At 47.3% G+C, this 17,806-nt stretch overlaps 1 protein-coding gene across 5 annotated transcripts in view; it reads left to right on the top strand.

Annotated features, from left to right (window-relative positions):
- Window positions 1-17,806, top strand: part of AIFM1 (apoptosis inducing factor mitochondria associated 1) — a 909,880-nt gene that overhangs the window by 708,277 nt on the left and 183,797 nt on the right. For all 5 annotated transcript variants that reach the window (XM_069613095.1, XM_069613094.1, XM_069613093.1 and 2 more), the window contains one exon: window positions 9,703-9,843. In XM_069613095.1, the coding sequence (XP_069469196.1) occupies window positions 9,703-9,843 (141 nt within the window). The remainder of the gene's footprint in view (window positions 1-9,702; window positions 9,844-17,806) is intronic.

The following is a 17,806-nucleotide window of genomic DNA, read 5'->3' as shown; positions in this document are numbered from 1 at the left end:
GTACTGCCAAACACCTGAAGTCCTAAATCTTTTGCAGTGGTCCCAGAGGGAACTGCATAGGTCTCTGCCTAACAGTCTCGGAAGTCTATCAACAATGTAGTTAGCAAGATAAGTCCCCCTTACTAATGGGCTCCATTTGGATCAGTGATACTGAATGTCTTTCACTCGGATGCATAGCTTGTTGGGTGGTTGTTGGAGGATGAGAGCGGTGGAAAATTGTGAATTTGGTGCAGTGGAGTAAAGTAAGAACACTCGTACTTGGCTTGAGTCAATTAAGGGAGTAGTCTCAACAGGCCAGACACACTCAAGAAATAAAAGCTAAAGTGGTTTATTTGTACAGTGTTGCAGTGCAGAGGAAAATAATTAAACAGGGAAGGCATCAGTGGCAATGGACGTGTCAGGATGTCTTTGGGTAACTGCTACTAAAATAATACAGGGTAACTCAAAGTTTGCAAATCTCTGAATGCTCAATGGGTACCAAGATTTCCTCCCGGAAAGTGTTGGAATGTGCAAAAACAAAGTATTGAGGCCAAAGCCTCTGCTGCTGAATGTCCAGTACTCTCCTCAGGGACATGAGTCACTGCTGGTTTCAATGGGACATCTCCCCTTTCTCTCTTGCCCTTTCTTTGCCCCTCCACTGTTGGATGAGTTCAATGGGTATTCATTGGTAGTAATCTCCAGGGGTATCCTCTGGAAAGTCATCCGCCTCCAGTTTCCGAAGAATAAAGGGTCTGGGCTGCAAGTGTGGCACCACCCAGAGGCTGCTTTGTCACTCAGACGGTTTGGCAAGGTGAGGAATTGGCCAGCTACTCTAATAGTATTCCCACAGCGCCAAGCTAGATGAGTGGGCCCCTCTAATGTCTCCTCTGTAGCCTGCAGTCCACACTTCATGATCTGTCGTTATTCCTACATTCAAGTGCTGAAACAATCTGCTTGTCCCCCAACTTTTGGTCTCATTCTTTCAATACCCTTTCCTTTAGTAACTAGCTATGATCTGTATATTGATCATGTCACACTAATCCCACCATAACCTCCCTGTCCCGTTGCTCGGTCCTCCTCCCATCTTCCTTAGGGCTGACCTGCATGCTTGAATCATACTAAACTGGGAGGCTTATGCCAGGCGCTTCCTTTGTTTGATGTACTCTACCTTTCCCCACAACTATTACCACTTGTGTTTGAGTCCACATCTTCCTCGATCCGCTCCCTACGCTCTTTCAATTTTATCCACATCTGCTTTCCGATAGTCATCCACTACTTCAACTCCATTTATCAACCTCCTACTTATCAGTCTCAGCATCACTCGCTGCTGCTTAATCTCCTCATGATCTTCACCAATCTTCTAATGTCGATCCTTTTCTGTGTTATCAGCCAGTCTAATGTCCTCCTGTTTAACCACTTCTCTAGCATTGGATCTTTCATGGATTCACATGCTTAGAATATTCCCCGTCGTCAGACTGGGACCCTCGGTACACAGATATAGCCTTTTCCTATAGGAAAACTTCTGACACTTTTGTGCCTATCTATGTCCTTTTAGGACCCGCCTACGCATGCTCCGTAGGCCGTCCCAGTATAAAAGGCCCGCCCCCGCGGCTCCCCTTCAGATTTCAACCGTCTCCAAAGTAGTGGGATCTCCTCGCGTCGTCTTACTATTTTGTACAAGGTTGTGTACTGGAGTTGGAGTTCGAAAAAACGTTTCCCCCATGTCAGGAAAAGCGCTGTTCCGTCCATGCACGACGTGTGGATTGAAAAAAGTTTACGTGGGGGACGGGCATATGGATTGTATATACTGCCTCCACCCTCATCACTCGGCTGATAGCTGCGACATATGCAAAGGGTTTTCTCAAAAGACCCTCAAAGACCGAAACCGACGGCTGGTGGCATGGCTGAATGATGGAGCAGGGTCATACCCCCCTTCGGAGGTAGGCTCCACACAATCGGCGAAAACATCACACCGCGCTGCCTCGTCGGAACCACCGGCGAAGAAATCTCGACCGATGGAAAAAGAGTCCTCTCGGAGTCATTCAGCTAGAGAATCCTCGTCGAAAAAATCGTCATCTTCATCAAAAAAAGTATGACAAGGAAAGGCCGAAATCCTCCTCGGGCGATCACCATAGATCGACCTCGAGTCGAGAGTCGAGTAAAGGCAGGCCAAGTGTGGAAAAGGCGGGACCGCCTAAACCACCTGCTAAGCCACAGTCGTCGTCGACGGCGGTCCAGTCATCGGCCTAAACCCTGCCACTGACGCAGGTGGTATCCACCGTCCCACCGACAACGACTGCGACGGTGGCCTCGTCAACGGGGATTCTACAGGAAGCCTGGAGGCCTGAAGTTTTTGATCCGATCCCCCCGGATACTTTATTGCAAGAACAGGCTGTGTCGCTGTCCTCGGGGGGAGGACTAGAGCGGGAGAATAGCTGGCCCGGCAGACCTCGGGCTACGAGTGGTTGACAAGTCGTCGACGAGGGGATCCGGTATACCGGTATCTGCCCCTCTTCTCAATCCTCAATCTCTTTTGTCGTTGGAAATTCTGTCCACGCTTCAGTCTTTGGTACAGTCGTTGGACCAGAGACTACCTCAGGTAAACCTGCCACAGTCACCCGTCGACGAGCCGGGCCCGTCCCGTCCACCGACGCACTTACGCACGCCAATCTCAGCACTGGCACCCCAAGAGGAAGGTGAGCTGCCAGATTCGGAGTCGGACAGGGGAGCCATGTCTGATATCTCATCCCCCCTCCAGGGATCCAACCTGGGAGTCAGAGGTGGAATTAGAAACCCCAAGAAGCCCAGCTCACCCGTCCCCTCCGGACGACATTGCATCATTCCATTCTATGATGGAGAAGGCGTGTAAGGAATTTGGTTTGTCCCAGGAAGAACAGAAAAAGGACTGTTTTTTGTTCGACCACATGGGTAAGAGAAGGAGGTCTGTGTTCTCAATACCAATACTAGACCACGTGTGGAAGGAGGGGTTGCAGACAATGCGTCACCCCTTTTCGGAGCCGGCAGTGAAAGGACACCTCGAGAAAAAGTTTAAGGCTCCAGAGTCTACCCCCAAGTGTTTATCCTCCCAACCAACGCCAGAATCGGTGGTGTCGGCGGCGAGGAAGGCGAAGGCCCAGCCCAAGTGCACGACTCCGCCTGAAAACGAAGCAAGACGCCAGGATGCCTTTGGCAAAAAAGTGCTATCCGTGGGAGCAACCACAGTAAAGGCCGCAAACTCTCTGGCTATTGTAGCCAGATACGACAGAGAGATGTGGCACAGGCTAGCGCCGTTGCTGGATCATCTTCCGGAAGAGCATAGGAAGGCAGCGATGTTACTCGTCCGAGAGGGTGAGGAAGCCTCCAATCACGCAATAAACATCGCGGTGGACCTCGCTGAATCAGGCTTCAAGCAAGTCAATAATGGGGTCGTATTACGACAGTCATGGCTCAAGTGTACCTACTTCAGACCAGAGGTACAATACAAAGTATTAGATATGACTTTTGAGGGAGACCTTTTATTCGGAGAGAAGCTAGACGAGGCCCTAAAGGGAATGAAAGAGGCCGAAGCTACAAGTCTTTTCGTACCTTTAGAGGGGCTTCAGGTAATTCCAGATTCTCTGCGTCTGGAGACAGATCCTTTGGCAGGTCGGCTTACCCCTCCCAAGGGTACAGGCGTGCTTCCCAAACGGCAAACCGACGCTGGAACTTCCAGACGTCCAGGAAGAGACCATCCTATCCGTCGTCGTCGAGAGACAAACAAAATAAAGATCAGCAGTGACAGTCAACACACCGTTCTGGAGGAAGAGTGTCCGCATATGTCGACGAATGGGAACGAATAACGACGGATCAATGGGTGCTGGACACTGTAAGGAACGGGCACTCTCTACAATTCAAGCACAGCCCTCCGCACATTCCACCTGCGTTCACCGCTCATTCCCATCTGAGGATACTGCAACAAGAGGTAACACTCATGTTAGCAAAGGGCGTGATAGAATTAGATCCAACATCACAGAGAGGTCAAGGAGTCTACTCAAGATACTTCGTCGTAAAAAAGCTGTACGGCAAATGGCGTCCCATTTTAGACTTACGAGATCTCAACAAGTCTTTAAAGAGCCTAAAATTCAAAATGCTCACGCTGCAGGAAGTGATCCGCGCCGTTCAAGAAGGGGATTTTCTAGCGTCCCTGGATTTACAGGACGCGTACTTCCATATTCCAATGTGTCGAACACAGGAAATTCCTGAGATTTGTAATAGGGCGGACTCACTACCAGTTCATGGTTTTTCCCTTTGGGCTCAAGACCTCCCCCAGAACGTTCACGAAATGCCTGGCCCCAGTAGCGGCCTGGCTAAGGAAGCAAGGCCACCATGTATACCCATACCTCGACGACTGGCTGGTAAGGGGATCCTCCCCAGCGTCGACCGACACAAGTTTGCAAGCCACCAAGCAGCTTCTGCAACAGCTGGGATTTGCCATAAACTTCGAAAAATCCTCTCAGTGGCCATCGAGAACGTTGGTGTTCCTGGGGCCACAGTTCGAGACCCAGTTGGGGCTAGTGAAACCTTCTCTCGACAGAACCTCAAAACTCAATCAGCTGGCGGGCCCACTACGACAAACCACCAGGCTCTCAGTGAGGAAATACGTTTCGGTCCTAGGGGCCATGGCATCCTGCATCCATCTGGTGGCAAACTCGCCTATTCATGAGGCCAGTCCAGGAATTCCTCGCGGACCGATGGACACAAGCCCAAGGATCGTGGTCAGACAAGATAACCATCGACAAGCTGCTTCGGACCCTTCAGTGGTGGCAGTGTTCCCACAATTTGAACAACGGTGTACCCCTACAGGAACCGGAGTTTCAGCGAACCATAGTCACGGATGCGTCCCTAACCGGATGGGGAGCTCACATGGGTACCCTTCAAACACAAGGTCGCTGGTCTCCAACGGAGTCACTCCTACACATAAACATGTTAGAGCTCAGAGCAGTACGATGGGCCTTGAAGACATTCCTACCACACATCAAGGGATCGCGAGTACGAGTACTCACCGACAATACGACGGCCATGTTTTATTTGAGAAAACAAGGAGGGACGCGATCAAGAACTCTTTCCATAGAGGCCCAGAAAACATGGCATTGGGCATTGAAGCACGGGATTTCCATCGTGGCTCACCATCTCCCGGGAGTGAGGAATTCGCAAGCGGATTCCCTCAGCAGAAGCATGGCCCAGATACACGAATGGGAAATGGACACACTTCAGCTGATGAAAGTGTTCGAGAAATGGGGTCACCCCCCTCTGGACGCTTTCGCAACCAAGGACAACAAGAAATGCAAGCAATTCGCAAGCAGATGGCCCCAGGAGGGTTCCATGGGGGAGGCATTCTCCTTCCCATGGACGGACATGTTCCTTTATGCTTTTCCTCCGTTCCCCCTCATACGGAGGACAGTACAGTGGATACGCAGATACAGTTGCCGTGTAATTCTAGTGGCACCGTATTGGCCGCGGCAACCGTGGTTCTCCGACCTGCTTCACCTGTTGCTGGAACATCCAATAGCGTTTCCAAGAGTCCCAAACCTTCTATCCCGGGACAAAGGCACGGTGTGGCATCACGACCCGGACAGTCTCAACCTTGCAGCCTGGCTCCTGACTTTTCGGAGTTCAGTGCTTTAGACGTGTCGGAGGATTGTCAAAAAATTCTGCAGGCAGCTCGAGCCCCTTCTACCAACAAATCTTACACCTATAAGTGGCGGAGGTTCTGTGAATGGTGTCGAGGACAGCAAGGCCTACAACCGTTGACGGTGACGCCGGAACAAATTCTACCTTACCTGCTTCTCTTGGCGGAGAGTGGTTTATCCTTCACATCGATAAAGGTGCACCTGGCGGCCATCTCGAGGTTCACGAGGAAGAGACAGTCGTCTCCTCTATTCAGCGACAGACTGGTGAAACACTTCATGAGGGGTTTATTTCGTACTTTTCCCCCGGTGAAATGTTTCCCTCCAACTTGGAGTCTCAACACAGTGTTGGCAGGCTTAATGAAACCGCCATTTGAGCCTATGGCCATGTCGGACATGAAATTCATGTCGTGGAAGTTGGCATTCTTAATTGCTATCACATCAGCTAGGAGAATCTCGGAACTGCAAGCGCTGGTCGTAGACCCGCCATACTTGAGATTCTTTAAGGACAAGGTGGTCCTGGCAACTAATCCTACGTTCGTCCCAAAAGTTCCGACAGTGTATCACAAACACTCGTCCATTGTTCTCCCTACTTTCTTCGCGACCCCATCATCGGCAGCAGAAAAAGCTCTTCATACCTTGGACAGTAAGACGGCTCTGAAATTTTACCTACATCGTACACAGGAACTCTGGTCTACTCGACAATTGTTCATCGCATATGGTCCGTCGACGAGGGGAAAAGCAATCTCTAAACAAGGATTGGCTCGATGGGTCTCATCAACGATTGCGTTTTGCCACTCCAAGGCCGGAAGGCCGCTGCAAGGGCATCCTAGAGCCCATTCTACAAGAGCAACGTCCTCCTCAGCAGCATTATGGCCAGGAATTCCGCTGGCAGACATATGCCAGGCTGCGGCATGGTCAGTGCCCCACACGTTTACCCGCCACTACTGCCTTGCCAGGCAGCATGCGGACGAGGTGCAGATGGGAAGAGCTGTCCTGCGCCATCTGTTTCAGTAAGGTAAGCTCCACGCTGTGGAGAGTCGGTTTTTCTACCTTTTGATGACAGTATACTTTATGTGGGAAAAGTTATGAGTTAACTTATTCCTGCTGTACATATGCATTGTGTATTATGGTGAGGGTATATTACATTACATTCTCACCGCCGTCTCAGATGTTACTGCTATACAATCTATTCTAAGCATGTGAATCCATGAAAGATCCAATGCAGGAGAAGGGAATAGTTTCTTACCTGTAACTCCATTTCTCCAGCATTGGTATCTTTCATGGATTCACATGCGCCCGCCAACCTCCCCGGAATGCAATGTATTTGCTTGATAAGTTTAACCCTTCCTACTTTGGAGGGGCCGAAATCTGAAGGGGAGCCGCGGGGGCGGGCCTTTTATACTGGGACGGCCTACGGAGCATGCGTAGGCGGGTCCTAAAAGGACATAGATAGGACACAAAAGTGTCAGAAGTTTTCCTATAGGAAAAGGCTATATGTGTGTACCGAGGGTCCCAGTCTGACGACGGGGAATATTCTAAGCATGTGAATCCATGAAAGATACCAATGCTGGAGAAATGGAGTTACAGGTAAACTATTCCCTTCCACCTCATCAGCCTGACTAACCTTCTCCTGATGTTTAACCTCCTCTGTTTTGTCAGTTAGAACAACCTAGTGCCTTCCTGATTGCAGTTCTTTTTCCCTACTTAAGGAGCCCTCCAGCCTCTTCTCCTTTGCAGATGGGGAGCAGGTGCAAGTGGATCTTGGTCACCTGGCCTAAGCCCCGCCCACCTTCTTAGCCCTGCCTCTTCCTTCCTGCTCTTAACTCCTAGATCAAGGGCGTCTCTCGCCCGGTCGTCCGAAGCAAATGGCAGACAAAGAAAAGGGCAATTTCTGTTTGGGCAAGTTCGGACCAGGAGGACCCACGGCCCTAACCCCTGCTCGGACAGCAGGTACGCATGCGCCAACATGTGTTTACTCCCTCTGTCCCCACAAGCCATCCACAACCCTCTGGACCCCCCATGATGTTCCTTTGTCCCCACCCCCCACCCCCGTCTTGCAAACCGGTGTTGCCTGTTTTGCTAGATTCTTCTACCCTGCTCACCCTCCCCCCAGTTTACTTCTGCAGGAGTCTGTCCTGATGCATTCTGGTTTCACCATCACCGTCTCGTGGCCAATGCTGGATTTGACTTTTATGGACTTCATTGATTCACGTGCACCACCCTTACTGATGGTGGCCATGCATTGTGCTGTTCCCATCTTCATCTTGTATCCAGGCTTGCAACATTGTGTGTTACTACTGACTTCTGCAATTTTATTCCTTCTCCCCTCTTGCTTCTCCACTCTTTTGACTGCTTGCTCTCTGTCCTCGTCTCCTCTCCCTTTCTCCCTTTTCCTATCCCCTTCCCTCCCCCCTTTACTTTCTTCTATGCACTTACTTTGTCAGAATTGTCCCTGGACCCAGTATGATAGCAACCTCGTCTGTCTCCTCCCTCCTCCTTACTTGTCCCCCCAAGCCTCCTCTCTCCAGCACTATCTGAAATGTCGTCAGTCCTAGTCGCCTGTCTGTTTCCATTTCCTTCCCAGTCTCCCCCTCATCCCTTCCTTATCTAGGTCTTAGCTCTTGCACTATTTGAAATGTTGTCAGGCCAGGTACGATAGCTACTTTCACATCCTTACTGTTCATGGCCTGTAAGAATGTCATTGTATTTTCCCTTGTTCCCTCACTTGCCTTGAAGCGCTTTGAAACACATTTTGTATAGGTCGCTATATAAATAAACTGGCTATGGCCACATCTCATTCCCACCTGGTCTTCTGTGTTTACACCTCCTTCCAACTCCTGCGCTCTTGCTCATGTTCAGACTCCTTAAGCCTTCTTCAAGACACAACCCATATCTGGTCTCCAGTTTCTTCCCCAAACAATACCAGTGACAGAATGGCACTGTATGCTTTGATAGTGCTGTGTTCATGCCTTTCAGAATCTCCCTGGTGAAGGGGGATTCCAGAGTGTTATCTGGGATGTGTACCGGCTGTCTGCTTTGCCCACAGATTGCCTTGCATACCTGAAATAGAACTTGGATTGGCTTGTTCCCTCCGCCTGGGCGGTCCTTTCTTTACCAGACACACAGCGGCCCTAGCTTTCAGCCTCTCCCAAGGGTGAGGGTACTCTGGTGTGCCTCTTTGGGTAGCTACTGTAGGGACTGTCCGATGTGCTCCCACCTCTGACGATGGATTCTAATTCAGGTGTGGGGCTTATGGACTGGCTAGTTCCTCCTATTGGACTATCCTTTATTTGAATGTCACACCCTAACCCTGATTCCCTTAGCCCATCTGTTCTTAAATGGATGGATTGATTGGCGGGTGTGTGGGGGATTGGGGGGTGGATGGTCTCACTTTCCTGCCCATTAGATTTAATTGGGATTCTTGCACCCGTGCAAGGGTAATGGAGCATGGTGACGCTAATTGTTCTGCAGGACTGCATCAATTCCCTTAAAGAGATAGTAGTTAGTCACAGTTCCAATGGAAGCGACAGCACTGTGCTTTTGATTCGACTGGAATATGTATGGGACAAAGTACATGTGGGAAAGGCAGAGTTCACTTGTCCCATATAGTCTGTTTCCTCAGTGTTACATAAATGGAGTTGCTAATCCAGTCCTGATTTTAACTTTGCATTCATGGAGTTGTAGCTCTGTATTTACAGTGGGGAAAACCAGGACTGGATTAGCATCTCCCCGAATGAAATGGGGCATTTTGGCATGTATGCTCTTGGGGCTGTGTCCCGTGAAGGGGCCATGTCCCTAGTTGGTGTCATGTTACTCTACTTTGTCCTGAGACTGGGACTAAGTGAGGGTGGCCAGGGGATTCTACACAAACTGCCCCCAAGCTCATTGTCCGCTAACTCGAAGTCTCAGGAGCGAGGCAGGCAAGTTTGTCGCAGTACTTTTGTTGAGAGGTGTACCGAGAGGTCCGTCTAAAGAATTTGAGGGGGATGAATGTGCACTGAGGGCATAAAACACAGCAAAAGATAGTTGCATTAATTGCTTTTTCTTCTTGTAGGTTGAGACGGATCACCTGATTGCTGCTGTAGGACTGGAGCCAAATGTTGAATTGGCCAAGTCGGCAGGCCTCGAAGTGGACTCTGATTTTGGCGGGTTTAGGGTGAATGCAGAGCTGCAAGCACGCTCCAACATCTGGGTGGTAAGTTGATATTGCAACATTTGAAATAGATTCTTGTGGTATGAAAAACAATAGCAATCTTTAAAGTTCTCAGGAGTGAAACTTTCATTGAAAATAACTTTTTAAGGCTTAATGGAATGTGAATTAGAGTAGCATTAGGTATTAGAGTTCAGTTTTTTAATTTTGTAAAAATAACAAGTATGAATGAATTTGTACATACTGTAGTTAGCTATCGACGACTGTCTTGTAAACATTTATTTTTACAAGATTTTAAGTGGCGCTGATGTGTATCCAACCAATGTGTATCCTCCTCACTTCTCCTGGAAGTACCTGAGTGGGGGTACTCCTTAGAGAACAGTGCTACTAGCTTACTATTCCAATCACAGTAATAATATGCCTCTCAGGTGACACACTAGTTAATTTCTTGATTTACCAAATGTGATTGGTTGGTTAATGACAAAGGGTGAGGCTAAAACTTACTGAGACACACATGGTAAGATCTCCAAACCCAAATTACTAAAATGAGGGCATCTGTGCTTTGAAGCGTTTCAGCATGTGAAGTGCATTATGTAAATGTATTCATTGTGAATGCAATTGCAATACAATAAATGCATTAATATTGGAACCCGCTTTAATATAATTAGCTGTGCAACTTAGGTGAAGGCAAGTGGTAAAGAACAAGATTTCCTGCATTATCAAGGGACCAGAATATGAGAAAGGTGAAGTGCTAAACGTGAGTTTTAAACAAGCATGGGTTGACAGTTTAGCAGAGGCTACACATATCTACTTATAGGACTCATCCAGGTGCCTTAATGAAGCAAAGGTAAGTTCCGCTCAGAATGCATGAACGATCTTGGCACCATATGATAAATGGATGCCCACCCCCCCCCAATTTATTATGGAAAATTGGGTTTAAAATGTTCCCCTGGCTACACAGTACAATTGTCTTTGGGAGCTGAAGCCTTGTTTCAAGCTCATTAATAAAGACCCTGAGTGGAGTGGAGTGGTGTGAGAGTGGGCAGTCTGTGGCAGTCTGACGGCTGGGGCGGATGGTGGCGAACCCCTGGACTTTCGGCTAAACACACCTCACCATGACAAGGAGCGGCGCAGGTTGTGCAGTTCTCGCATAGACGGCTCTTACTGAAGCTCCTACTACACCAAATACAACTACAAATATGTTTGCAGTAACCCAAGCCGGCCCCTCATCTTCCTTAAAACGGCCAGGGGGGTATACTGCAAAACCTACCTATCAAACGTGCGCTGTCTCTGGGGGGGCCGTGGGTTGAGGCGGGCAGAGCCGTGGGTGATGCTGTGGAGAAACTAGCCGTAGCAGTATAGGAGGGGGTCTGAGGCCCGGCCAGGTTCTCTTGCCATGGGCCTCATAGCACCAGAAGGGCAGGATCAGGTCCACACTCCTGATGACAGGCAAACCAGAGAGATCCTGAAGTCATCGGTCATAAACTCGCATGCAGCCGTATCTCCACAGCGCCACACAGTAGTCAATGAAGATAGTGCGACAGGTGGACCGAATAGTGCACGCTCAGGTCCGCGAGACACCTGTGTCATTATATGTCATAGGGTCTGCATCCACCTCATGTCCTGGCAATGAAACCCTGGGTTTGGCTCCAAACTACCTCAATTTAGACACTTCTGCCTCACCAACTCGCTCAGAGTGTCTGGAAGCAGCCCCCAGCCCACTTTGGAATGGGAAAGAGGGAGCTAAGCAAGGTGTACAAACTCGCAACATGCATGACATTCCTTCCAGCCTTAGTTCTTAAAGGAATGATCTGTTAACTCATAATAAAAGTCTCAGAAGATGGGCCCTTTCTCAAAATCTTCAACAAGTGCGATCTTGGAGAATTCTCTCAAACACTTTTTCCAAAGACAATCTAAACGGTAGCAAAATGGGCCAGATGAGATTTCAGATGCTAATTTACTGGAGGCACTCCTTGAACCCATGGTAGCATCTTCAACATCTCAATTAACTAGCGATCCACTAAATCCCGGTCGGGATCCATCAAGCAATTTAAAATGGCACATAGGTGACCCTCCAGAGCTTATACCATCTGCTCGATTATCTATGACTAAGGAGCCGAGGGTTTTGGACCAACCAACGTCTTCAAACCCTAAGCCGCCTCTACGTAACCAGCTTTCCTCTTCTAATTGGCCTCAATAGCCCTTAATCTTCTTCTATCCCACTTTCTGTGTCAAAAGTTCAAGCTGACTATAAGGCAGAGTCTTAAATAGACACAGGTGTAGCTCACACAAGCAGTTCCCGACTCCTGGACAGGCCAGTTCCACCAATCCTAAACGTGGGCCACCGGGAGATGTCCGATGCATACTCCATTAGTCCTGCTCCTCCGGTCTGTGCTATGCAAGTGCTCCCTAAAAGGAAGGAGCAAGGTCTTGAAGAGCATTCGGATACGGCTCCTTTACTCATTCGGATACGGCTCCTTTACTCACAGCTCAATTTTCCACAACTCTCTCGTCCAGGGTTGCCATCCTCGCCTCTACGATCTTGTAACAACAAAAGATCAAGTGATGTATCTTACACTAAACCAAAAGATACTCCAACTAAACAAATCAACATTCTCTCCATCATGTCCTCAGTTATTAGTGTTAGCACATTTTTTCAAGCTGTATGATTAACGACTCTCTTAAAGATCACACTTCTATCTTTGCAATGATGAACTCTAAACTCAGCTACTTGGAGGGCTATATCAACGCCTTGGAACACCGCAAAAATGATTCATTTACCATGTCTCACGTGATCCAACTGAATATCATTGGGGACACCAGTATCAACACTAAAACCTTACGCCACCGGACAACTGTAGACCTAAGTACGCAAATGAATCCACAAGACACAATCTTGTCTGAGAACTCTCATAACCATTGCGGTACAAAGCCTAAAGTTTTTTTCCCCTCGCCCTTCAGGGCCAGTAAGTCTCTTGGCAAACAAATCTAAACCAACAAAGCCTACACTCTTGGATAATGATGTGTTGTGCTTGGATGACATGCCTCCAGGCAAAGACAATAAAATGGCAAGCCGGGCAACTGAGAAAAAATCGACGCCAGCTACCTTCCCTGTTGGCAGCAGTGCCAGTTTCACAATGACAAACATCAATCAGGCCATTACTCCCCAGGTGTGCCTAAAACTTGCCTCTACGCTTAACCCAGCCCCACTTGGGCCAAAGAAGGCCCGGAAGACATCTCTGGGAACCACACAAAACAAAGACACACGTGTTGGCGCGGAAAGTTTGGAGCTGAAGGAATCATCAACTCCTCAGAATGCTACTGCCAGCAATTTACACTCTCCTAAGACTATAAATGACTTTCTTTCCCACAAGGAGTCGATGGACCTAGGTCAACATCCTGAAACTACCAATGACAGCCAGCCAGGAGTCGCTGCACTCCATTCTAGCGTGACGACGACTCTACAAACTGTCACAGTAGATCTTGCAAGTTTTCGCTCGCTGAGTGACCGTTTTAAAAACTTGCCAGACACCTTTGTGTCTCGGCCTAATCCCCTCAGACAAGGGCCGGCACAGCAAGCGTTTACATTAGAAGCAACCATTCATCATGCAGCGACTAAATACATTTCCAGGGTTCATATGCCTAGAATGACAGAGGACATATATCACGTCGTTTCTAGTTCAGATAAACATAACAGGTGACCTCAGTATGTCGCACATGTACAAACGAGATCTTCCAAAAATAATCAAGAAGAGCAGCCTCATCACGAGTGCTCCAAGAACAGGATGAGTCCCACCTTTAAATTACGCCAACGATCAGGCACCCAAAAATATATAGTCCTGAACAGACGCACGGTGATGAACTTGATGCATAGCATATCAGCTCTAAGATCTATCAATTCTGAAGATTTTAGGATAGTTGAACCATCCCATGAAGGCCAAAAAGCATCTTGCTTTCTTTATACAACATCCAAGGGGGGTGGATGTCGTGTTAGCGAAGGAGGCAGATTCGCTGTACAAACAAGGATTTGATCTAACACGTCTAAAAAATGAATGAAAACGTGTTCCCAGACCATAATGATGAGCGGAGACATGTGCTAGAGCATAGGAGACCTTATTCTGAGGATATTCCACGCTCTGGTTCCCGAAAAGGAGGGGCAGATTGTCATCTAACTACCGCACAAGCAGCCGCATCTTCACCAAGGAAAGGTCCGCAACCGAGGGCGTCTTCAGGCGGTAGACCAGATACAGCGCAGCCGCCATCACAAAGGGATGACTCACTTCATCGACGAAAAGGTCCGGCCAAAAGCCACAAGGACCCAGTGGCGTTAGTACGGGACTTAACCGTTCAGAAGTATGCTGACCCCCTGAGACCAGATTTACAGAATCAAACGTGGCCGTGGCTCCCTAAAGCACTGTCATCAAGACTTCACAAATAGCCACCACCGCGGACCGCCATCCCTCCTGCGGTCCATTTTCTCTCGCTAGCTTGTTGGAATACAAGGGGCTTCCTCCATCTAACGGCCCCAGGAGAAATCAACCTAGGTGGTTACGACATTTTGTGTCTACAGGAGGTTGAAAGAAAAACCAATGCTAGACGGGTTCGAAATAGCTTTCTCAGCGGCACTGTCAGGAGAAAAAGGCAGGCCATCTTCAGGATTGATTATTGCAGTTCGCCTGGGAAGTGGTCTACAGCTTGTAAAAGTTATTTTGAAGTCCCCGTTCGTCCTAGCGGTTCTACTTTCATGGGTCTGCAAAGATGTACGAACAGGATCTCTATCTTCTACGCATCTTCTCATCATAAACATCTATTGGAACCCAAATGGAATACAAAGAGACTCATTGTTCGATCTGGTAACATCCACGCTGGACTCTGTACATTCAATTCTTCAATACAATAATTTGTGGGGACCTCAATATCAACTGCTCCAGGAACAAGCCAGAGTCACCTGAATTTACAATCTCCCAGGCCTTTCAACGTGGGAAGGAGTGGTCTAAGCTAATGGCTTCGAGAAAAATATATAACACGCCCACTCTGCTTCCCCAAACCTGTAAGACACCAACATGGAAGCGTGGCTCGGCTAACTCCACCATTGACTATATATTCGCTTCAGTCATTCCTTGCCAATCGGTTGGAAACAAATGTTCAGTATACAACTCAAAGCGACCATCATTTTCTATACATAAAATGGGCATCGGCAAAGCCAGCCAACTCTTACTATTTGGAAGACGTTGAACCAGTAGGCAAGGGAAACCAGGTACGGGTTACCCCGAATAACATCTGAGCGATAACAGATTCCTACACGAACTTGGAAAACCATTTTGAAGTGGATTATAGACCGATCTTAGAACCATTTAGAATGGCCAACGTAGGTTCTAAGTATACCAGTCTGGAGGAGTCCTGTTACACCCATACATTCGACGCTTTACTGGTGGCTAAGCGCAATATGGTCCAAAGAGCCAAAAGAACAGCTGTACGTCACAATACAGAACCAAACAGAATCCACGCAAAAGAGGTGGTACGGAGCTGTAAGGCTTGGCTATGGTCATATCGACTTGTCCTCTACCAACAGGACTCAGGGGCTATGCTAAAGCAAATTAACAGTAATTCCAGAGATTTCTAGAAACTGATCAATCCATGGGGCCAAGCAACAGAAACAATCTTGACAAATAGCATTGCGGAGTCTACTTGGACGCAATTTTATTCAACATTGTTTAAAACTCCATAGTCAACCTTACCATCTCCATTGGCCCTAGCAACTGCCCCCTGGGTGGATCGCCATGATACAACTGACATATTGTTAACTATAACCAAGTTGAAAAATTCCAGGGCCCAATGGCTTGCCTAGTGAGAACTTTAAAATCTTCTCCAGCGGATTGGGCAAATCTAATGAGCTTAATCTTCAAAAGATGCAGTATTCAAAGGAGGATGCTGCCTTCCTGGACTTCAGCAGTGATTATACCTATTTTCAAAAAAGGACGCAAAGACAACCCTAGGAACCTCCGTCTTGTGGCATTATTGGACGTCATAGGGTAGGCCTATGGCAGCTTGCTTTTGAAACATTTCCACCTCATGGGCGAAAAAAAGCACCATGTGAAGACACCTTGCAATCAAGGTTCAAAAAGGGGACGGGAACAAGCATGAATATTCTGCTACTCACTATACTAAAGCAAAGGGAATCAGAAAATCTACCTAGTGTTCATAGACCTTACCCAGGCTCTCGACTTAGTCAACAGATCGAAACGCTGAAAGAAATTAGTCGATTGGAACTGTCGGCCGGAGATCTTGGGTCCTTTACAAGCTCTACACTCACACCTGTGTACAAGTTCGGCTGAGCTCAAGGGGGCTGTTATCTTCTGTCATCCCAACATCTAGAGGAGTTAAACAGGGTTGTCCTCTTGCTCCGGCTCTCTTTCTGGCGTACTTTGGTGAAATACATAATGCACAAGAGTAGGATTAACCTCCTCCCGTTGAAGATGTGTACCTTGAATATATAAAATAAAAGATGTACATAGCCCCCAATAGCACATGATTTTGAAAATAAATGTCTATTTGTGGAGCAACATTAGAATCCTAAATGAAATGTATAGTGACTCCTGAAAATCACCAAAAGATAACATCATGTTTTTATGTTTCTCTTTTTACATGTGTGTTCTTTGTATATGGGGTATGCAACAGTATTAATACTATATTGAAGAAATGTACCAGTCCTAAAGAAGGCCAATAAATCATGGGTTCTACAAGCACTAGAGATGGTGCTTAATCTTACCCAAGGGCCGAAACATGTCGACTACTGTATAAGACTAGAAAACAACTAAGTCAAACATCTAACAGCTGCAATCTATTGTAATCTGTTGTATTGATAAAAGAAACCCCTATTGAAGAGTTGTTTATCAACTACTTTTTTAACTGTATTTTGAAAATCGTGAATAATTGTATGTCTTTTATGTAGATATTTTTATATTTTGTGATATTGAATAAAATTGCTCTTTTCTGTAAAGCAAATAGTGAAAAGCGGTTTATCAGCATTGGAGCACTATGGTATGGGATTAATTGAGGTTGTATTGAGTGTGGTTTTGAAGGAAGAATTGTTTCTCCCTGTGCAATAGTGAAGATCTTCCAACCCGACATTTATAGACGATGAGTGGGGTAATCTGTTTTCTCATTTTTGTCATATGTACTTTGGTGACTACAAGGAAGCTAATGCTGAGACAAGATCTTTTCCTCCGGTGATTGGCCAATCGAAGGTTCCACAAATCCTTTACGCAGATGATCTAATACAACTGAATCAAACGCCAATCGGCCTCCAACGCCAGCTTATTTCATTAACCAAGTACACTGCGGACAACAATCTAGAAGTCAGCAAGCATAAAACAAAGATAATGGTTTTTGAAACAAAGAGCCGGAAAAGAGGCAACCCGACCTGGTTCTTGGCAGGAGAGAAGGTGGAACAGGTTTTGGACTTTACCTCGGGGTCCTGATCGACTCTTCGCAAAAAAGATACAGCAATGCAACTTCATCTGCACGTAAAAATTAGAAATCTCATTTCACAAGCTAAAATTCTGGACAGGAAATATGGGCGTTTTTCGCTGATGCGATTACTTAAGTTCTATCGGGGGGGGGAAAGTGATTCCCACAATCTCATACGGAGCTGATGCTATGCCATCTCTCCCAGATCTAATATGGCCTAGATTGGAAAGTCTGTTTTGGCGATCAGTTGTTAACCTTCTGCAATCCACGCTGATCGCGTTAATCAGAAGAGAATTGTCATCATCTTTGACGGCAACAATAACTAGAGCCACGATAATTCTGTACCGGAAAATTAAGGATCCATCTAGCCCAGCGATTTTCCCCCTAGTCCAAGAAGAGCTGAACCTAGGCAAGTGTAATATGTTGTCCATCTGGGAGGACAGATGCAAACTAAATCTAGAGGATTGTGGCAGCTCAATTGAAGAATTAGTTTCAAATCCAAGCAAAACGAAAAAACGTCTAGATGAAACAGACTGGA

This window comes from Ambystoma mexicanum, chromosome 5p (genome assembly GCF_040938575.1).
Source record: "Ambystoma mexicanum isolate Mex_15411 chromosome 5p, UKY_AmexF1_1, whole genome shotgun sequence".
NCBI classification, from domain to species: domain Eukaryota; kingdom Metazoa; phylum Chordata; class Amphibia; order Caudata; family Ambystomatidae; genus Ambystoma; species Ambystoma mexicanum.
The sequence above is the reverse complement of the archived record's forward strand: the minus strand, read 5'-3'. Positions and strand labels throughout refer to the sequence as shown.